At 33.4% G+C, this 7,326-nt stretch overlaps 1 protein-coding gene across 3 annotated transcripts; it reads left to right on the plus strand.

The window, feature by feature from the left end:
* The first annotated feature begins 765 nt into the window (after positions 1-765).
* LOC128206928 (scavenger receptor class F member 1-like) lies at positions 766-7,091 on the plus strand. 3 transcript variants are annotated; one of them, XM_052909667.1, is made up of 5 exons: positions 766-885; positions 2,495-2,581; positions 5,247-5,391; positions 6,241-6,326; positions 6,700-7,091. In XM_052909667.1, the coding sequence occupies exons 1-5, from the start codon at positions 810-812 to the stop codon at positions 6,825-6,827; spliced, it is 522 nt and encodes a 173-aa protein (XP_052765627.1). In that variant the 5' UTR covers positions 766-809; the 3' UTR covers positions 6,828-7,091. The 3 variants fall into 3 exon arrangements, with proteins under 3 accessions (XP_052765627.1, XP_052765628.1, XP_052765626.1); XM_052909668.1 differs by having other exon boundaries at positions 5,250-5,391; XM_052909666.1 differs by lacking the exons at positions 2,495-2,581; positions 5,247-5,391; positions 6,241-6,326; positions 6,700-7,091 and adding an exon at positions 1,467-2,453 and having other exon boundaries at positions 773-885.
* The last annotated feature ends 235 nt before the right edge of the window (positions 7,092-7,326 follow it).

Genomic DNA, 7,326 nt, shown 5'->3' on the forward strand with positions numbered 1-7,326 from the left:
GCTTGGAACTCATAACACTATAATATGTCAAATTAGGTGGTTTTTTTTGTAACTCATCGACTATTTTAAAGTGCTATATTCGCAGTTCTACTGTGACGGTAGACCAACATCATTTAATATATTTCGTTTGGTGTAACCTACAGAAGCAATCTAAGGCATTCATATTTAACTGTACAATAACACTCTACCCGTGTAAGTATCTCTTTACGAGACTGAGTTTATGGGTTTTCGCATAATCACCAAGAGCTGTATTCATGAAACTTTTTTTAGGTCATTTCCAAACTTTTTAAAAATTTCAAAGTCAAATATTTTTTTTTTATATATGTCTTTCTCTCAAATGTATCAGTTTAGTCTTCAAATTTCAAAAGAATATTGAAAGGAGCCAGGATACAACATACACGTTAGCAGTGGCAAAGCCATATTATTCTACAATTTAATTTGTTATATGTTTGTAGTATACCCACTTATATATTTATGTAAAAACAGTTTAAAGTTTTCAAGTAAAAGGTACGAACACACTTGCATGATTATGTACATTTCAGTAAGTGAACACCTATATCTAATTAATCAATCGGATACATGCCAATCTCAACTTGTATTTGAAACATGATAGTCTAAATAACGCAAACGAGTTGAATCAATTTTAATGGTATATTAATACGATCCGATGAATCAGCCGTAAACAACTGCTTTAAAACTTCCGCGTCTACTTAATAGTATGTATGGGTATTTATACGTTAATTAAAATATGCCTTATTTCTTCAGTCATACATAATCAGATAGATTGTTCACCTGAATCGGATATAAAGATGAATAGTTTAACCAAATTACTTATAGTTGTGTTTATTATCTTGATGAAAGCCAATTCATGCGTCTCTATGCCGAGTAAGTTATTTGTTATACATGTATTTTGCTAATTACTTTCTTTATCAAAATACGTATTTTGATAAGATATACTTAAGTTTTTTTTTAAAGCTTTAATTTCTCGATTACAATATATCCGTGTATATATTTTAATTTTTAAGCAGATATGTATTGTGTGCTGTAAGTTTTAATATTATCGCTACTCATAGTCATAGTATATATTATTTTACATAAAACAATTATTAAGCATACTAAAGTAAAAACATAATTAATATTCGATGTTTGCATATGGCCATGGTGTTATGTTTGTGATGTGGTTTTCGTTTGTAGATATCAATGTTAATCAATGAAGTATTGAAATAAGATAAATATTACCAATCAATTATTCAATACAAAAACTAATTTCGTATGTCAATTTACCTTGACGATTTAACTCTAATTCTGTATTGACTCTAACAAACATTGCTATTCAAATACTCTCTAACTTTACTGTAACAAACAAAACGTCTACATATTTGCTGTATCCTTAAAAGAAGCATTATGATTATGACAATGCCAAGGGATACTTTCTGCTATACTTCTTATTTTCATATTCTGTTCAGGTTGTTTTGCAAACTGCGCATCATGTTCAAATTCAACCGTATGCACATCATGTGACTATGGATACTACTTACGATTAGCTGAGGAATGTAGAGCGTGCAAGTACGTAGGAACGAACTGTGTTACATGCAGTAATGAAACGCATTGTAACGAATGTAGGCCAGGATTCTGGGGCACCACTTGTAGATCTTTTTGTTCTGATGGTTGTAGCACAGAAACGTGTAACTCGTTAGATGGAACATGTACTTGTAAACCAGGTTGTTATGGACCTACGTGCCGATTCCAGTGCTCGGAAAACTGCCTAACTGACACATGTGGGAATAATGGTGAATGTGATTGCAAGGACGGGTATTATGGAGATCAGTGTTATGGAAACTGTTTTTCTGATTGTGAGAAATGCTCTGATGGCACATCTTGTTCTGTGTGTCCAACTGGACAATACAAAGCACTATGTGAGCTCAAGTGCGAATGCAATGGCCGATGCGATATACTCACTGGTGAGTGTATACAAGTGACGTGTCCAGACACGTGTGCATCATGCGGAGAAAGTGATCAGTGTAATGGGTGTACTGTCGGTTGGTATGGTGCACGATGTAACTACACGTGTTTGGATAGATGTAATGGGGGTTGTGATCAATATACCGGACATTGCGTTGCATGCTTTACTGGCTACTTTGGAAAAAAACTGTGAATTGGTATGCACTAAATGTCGTGGTGGTGTCTGCAATCAAGAAGGGGAATGTACTTCGTGTTTTGATGGCAAGTATGGATCATTTTGTAACAAAATATGCCCTGAAGACTGTGTTGAAAGTATATGTATCCAGATAGATGGGTCATGTCAACATCAGGTTCAATGTCCTGTGAATTGTGTCAATTGTACGGACAACGTTACATGCTCTGAATGTAAGAACTCTTTTTACGGCTTTATGTGTTCATTTAAATGTAGTAGTACATGCAAAGGTAGAACTTGTGACAAAGAATCAGGACGTTGTGAGAATTGCGAGTTATCACATTATGGGGACTTTTGCAGGTTCCCTAACTGAATCAAAATGCGACTCAACAGGAAAGTGCAACTACGGATGTATTGATGGTTTCATTGGTGATACCTGCACTTCAGGTAAGCACGTGTTTATTTTATTTATGTGTTTATTTATGTATAATTATAACTTTGAGGAGGTGCGAGTAAATGCTTAAATCCTATTGGATAAAACAACCCTTGTGACATTCATTCATTTCCCCATGAAGCATTCCTGTATTCAAATCAGCTTATTAGTATTCATAACCGGACTACTTTCTTTTTACACACTATGACGTCACATCATAGTAGAAAGTAACTTATATTAGTTAGCGCATTTACTACGTTATTTACCTTCTTAAAAATATTAGAAGAACTGATGATCATAATAAGTTGCCTGAAGTAAGTAATCAAAATGAAAGTGAAAATGAAAGTTAAGATCTAGCCTTTAGGTTAACTTCAGCCAACTCATTATGATCATCCGTTCTTCTAATATTTTTTAAGACCAGTAATGGTTGCCGACTCCTCATTTTTTCCCATTTCGAAACGGATTAAAAGCACTTTTCAGGTATTATTATTTCTTGCTGCCTAAGACAATATTGTTTCCATTAAACCTACTGCCCTGTTGTTTATATTCATGAATGCTTGACATGCAATTGCTTTCATTAAGCTTAGGATTTTTGAAAAAGAATTTAGATATTCGCTACTGTATATGCTACAGTTAAGGTAATAAACCAATTTTATAACTGCCAAGCGAAGGCATCACCAAATTAATATCTTGTTCATCGGATTTTTCGCACCTTTTTCTTCAGAAGGAAAATAAAAATATCACTTGCGCCCGCACCGTCTAAATAAATGAGAATTATTTTTGTTTACGAGCGCGCATTTGTTTAGTCGAATGTAGCCTTCTCTTTTAACAGTACGGCGAAGGTTTTTGTAAATTCTCTACCGGAACTAAAATGGCTACCAACTCCATGCGTGTAGTCATTGGAAGAGTCTAAAATCGTAATGCTGCCGTTCAGTCCGCGCAAAAGACATAACAAATGTGGTATGCGACGAAAACGGTATTAAATCTATTCAAATATTCGAAAGTCAACTGAAAAAGAGTGAGGAAGGTATGGGGAATTCATCTTCCTTAGATAGCTGTAGTTTACTTTTATTGCAAATGCCTTTATTCATGTTGTGAGTTATTTTTTCCAGTCACATTGTCTAGTTATTTCCATGGCATGAGATATGACAAAGTATTTTAACAGATAATTATTCTTAGCCAGGTTTTCCAAAGGAAAACTGGAAAACCAGGTGATTAGATTTGGGTATGTCGTTGGACGGGAAGGTGGCTGTGACCATTGGCGTCCAGGCCTTAACTTGGCCATGCATAGGGTATTTTGAAATAACTTTGCAAAAATGTTTAACAACTACAAAAACATGTGGTTGTGAATTATTTCATTTATTAAATAGTTTATTAAGCAGATACGTTTGTTTAATCTCAAATAGCATTTATTTGATCTCAAAATTAATATTTGTATAAAGTTATATTGTAGTGTTATCATCCTTTCACTCGGATGTTATCATTGTACTGTTTACAATATTATTTTATAGTTAAGTAAATACAATGTGAGTAAACGAGACAATATATATATTTATTCGCTCTATCCTCTTTTTTGCTAAATGCAATACAAATATTTTTATTATTATTTCGCTCGCCCCCATTTTTTGGAAATAATCCGATGAACAAGTTAAAAAGTTGGTGAGGCCCATCGTTAAATAATGAAAATGATCATGAGCTATCATGGCCTACTGCAGTGATGTATATATGTGTTATGTTACATTGTTTTTGTGAAAATATACGTTATGTCTGTGTTCTGATCTCTATTATCAACATAATTAATTATTAATTTTCCAACCTGTATTTTGGTGAAATTGAGATTCCTGCACATTTCCTTCTTGAAATATCAATTATTGTTGAAAACATCCAATTGTTTGTACATTGTGTCAGCCCTTGTCCCCATTACCACAGAGCGTACTACTACTTTCACCGGAATTAATGGTAAGCATATCAATTAATATTTAACAAAGCGGAAAAGGGCACCGAATAAGCCATTAGCTTCCTCCCCAATTTTAATATATGGAAAAATATCATGGATGGGATAGGTCAGTTAAGGTTACAACTTGGTCAGAATGTTTTCGTTGATTAAATCTCGACCGCTTATAACCGGGTCAGTTGGTTTCAAAAACTAGGTCACTATGTCAAATCTTTAAAAACTATCGTTTATACCAACTAGATGCAACATATTTGGACCAACATCAGAATGTTTTCCTTGATGAACTCTTGGACGCATTGAGACTGGGCCAACATGTAATCAAACATTAGATCCTCAGGTCAAATATTCAAAATATTGTATGAAACCATTTCGTCGGAACTTTATCTTGGTATGGATTTGTTTGATAATGTAAACACTTGGTCGGAATATTCCCCTTGCTAATAATCAATTAACCGTTATAACCATAAATAAACAATTAAATAACAATTTATGCTAGTGATGAATTTAAAGCATATCATATAAATACACAGTGTTCGTTTTAGTTTTGTAATATTTATATTTTATTTCGTGAACGTTGTAGTTTTTATCGCGTGGCTTTATTCTATTCCAGTAGTTGAATATTAATGATCATATAGTCTTACTTTATCTCTTAAGCGGCCGTCGATCACTGTGTGCCTCGGGACATTTATCAAAACGTCAATGATATTTTAATGGCACTGTTTCAGAAGCCGAAAAGAAGCAAACCGTTGGAGCGGAAGAGGAAACTGGCTCTGGTTCGGTCATCGGTGGAGCGGTTGGTGGTGCCCTTGGTTTGTGTGTTGTTTTAACTCTGGTGGTAGTGCTTGTCATTAAGAAGAAAGGGCTTAAAAGGTAAATTTGTATATCTATGTACACTAACCAATATACAATATTTACACCTCAACTTCCATTCTTTAAATGAACTGCCTTTCGGCAATTGCGTTCATCAATCGATGAACGCAACATCTTCGGATATGTTCGGATCGTAATTCATTGAATAACAATATACATGGAAGCTATTGATCTTGTTATTGGTTGTATTGTGTCTGCAGGTCCTGTAGAATATAGATCAACATTTTTAAAAGTGTTAGTTTATTATATTTTAAATATATTGGTACCAGAAGTGTTTTACGTTTTAAAGTGATTTCAAGTGGTTGATCTTTTCCCGCGTTATTGTGACGTCATTTGAAAAAAATGTTTCCGGTTATAGTCGGGTCGTTCTATTTACAGAATGGGTAAAAACGGATTACTGAAAGGTTTTCTTAAATGAATTTTTTTTTAACCATTCTTCAATGAAATAATGAACTATTGGTGTGAATATAAGGAATGAATTGCGGGGTTGATGTCATTATCGGGGATATGAACGCAATTGGGTTAGTCAAAGTACGCGTGGAGTCCTTCGGACTCCACACATATTGACCAACCCAAGTGCGTTCATACCCCGATAATGACATCAACCCCGCAATTTATCCCTTAAATAAATGCGATTGAGAAAGTAATTACTTTTTAACACCGAATGTATTACTACATATCTTACTCTGAAACTTTGTAAAGCATGCACATACACTATTATTATTATTATTATTATTATTATTATTATTATTATTAATATTATTATTATTATTATTATTAAAAATAATAATTGTGTAAATTTTATAATTATTATTATTATTATTATTATTATTATTATTATTATTATAGGAAAGAGAGGAAGAAGACGTATGAAGACATATCGCCAGAAGGAGGCCAAAATGAGCCATACACAACTTTAGAAGTCGCAAAGACGAGTATATAACCCTTGATTCTTTTAGTTCAGATATCAGAAACGAATGCATTTTCTGCTTGTATGACATGTTTAACAAACTTACATTTCATATCATTTTTGTGGTTTGTCACAGGTTTCAGAGTATGTGCATATTACATTCAGGATTAATTTGTTATATTAAGTGTCCATTAGGCGCCTATAAGCTAGTGGAGCGGACTAAAACGTGGTCGAGATAAGTCCATAAAATAATCATTCCATTTACTTCTGTACTTTAAATACACACTTTAAAAATTTTAAAAAAATACACTTTTTAAAGAAGATAGTAGCCATCTTGTCTGGTATTTGCATCCAAATTTTATTTTATTAAACGGTTTTGTCTATAATTTATTTTACAGCCGAGTATGAAATACCCGATTCCGAGCCACAGTCTGGGTTGAGCATGGAAAGTAAAGACACCGGGCTATACTACAATAATGAAAATGTCTACTACAAGAATGTCGGTGGAAATGTTCAGAAGACATGAATATCTACAACAACAATTGAAAAACAGTGCTTTTGTTTATTGGTCTATAACCTGTCAGAGGTGTATAGTTTTGCACAATTAAATATTGGTATATCAGTATTTGTGCTGGTTAGTTAAAGTTGCATCCATGCACATACTCACACATTAAGTATGAACACGTTTTAGCAATAAATTTGCCTTTTATTGGTTTAAAAAATAAATGAAAGGACAGTTCTCAAAATTGTCGTGTGAGTCTAAAAGATAGTGCGATAGTTCGGTATTTGTATTCAGTAGAAAGATTACATGCCAGGCATCATAGAAGTACTGTGGATTTTTGACACAAACACGTATTGATACAGATATTTATAATTATTTCGGGAATAATTAAAACAAATGATATGAATATATATTTTATTTTGGCCGAAATCACCTCTCAAACATTGAAGTAACACTACATCTTTGGTTTGAGCAGAAGTTAGCCCACAACACACTGCTTCATCATCACAAAAGATAGAAATCT

This window comes from Mya arenaria, chromosome 10 (genome assembly GCF_026914265.1).
Source record: "Mya arenaria isolate MELC-2E11 chromosome 10, ASM2691426v1".
Classification (NCBI taxonomy): Eukaryota; Metazoa; Mollusca; class Bivalvia; order Myida; family Myidae; genus Mya; species Mya arenaria.

Bases quoted from the DNA above. Each gene is read 5' to 3' on its own strand.
- LOC128206928 (XM_052909666.1), top strand. From the start codon at position 810: ATGAATAGTTTAACCAAATTACTTATAGTTGTGTTTATTATCTTGATG. The intron at 886-1,466 runs GTAAGTTATTTG...TATTCTGTTCAG, and splicing joins TTCATGCGTCTCTATGCCGA to GTTGTTTTGCAAACTGCGCA.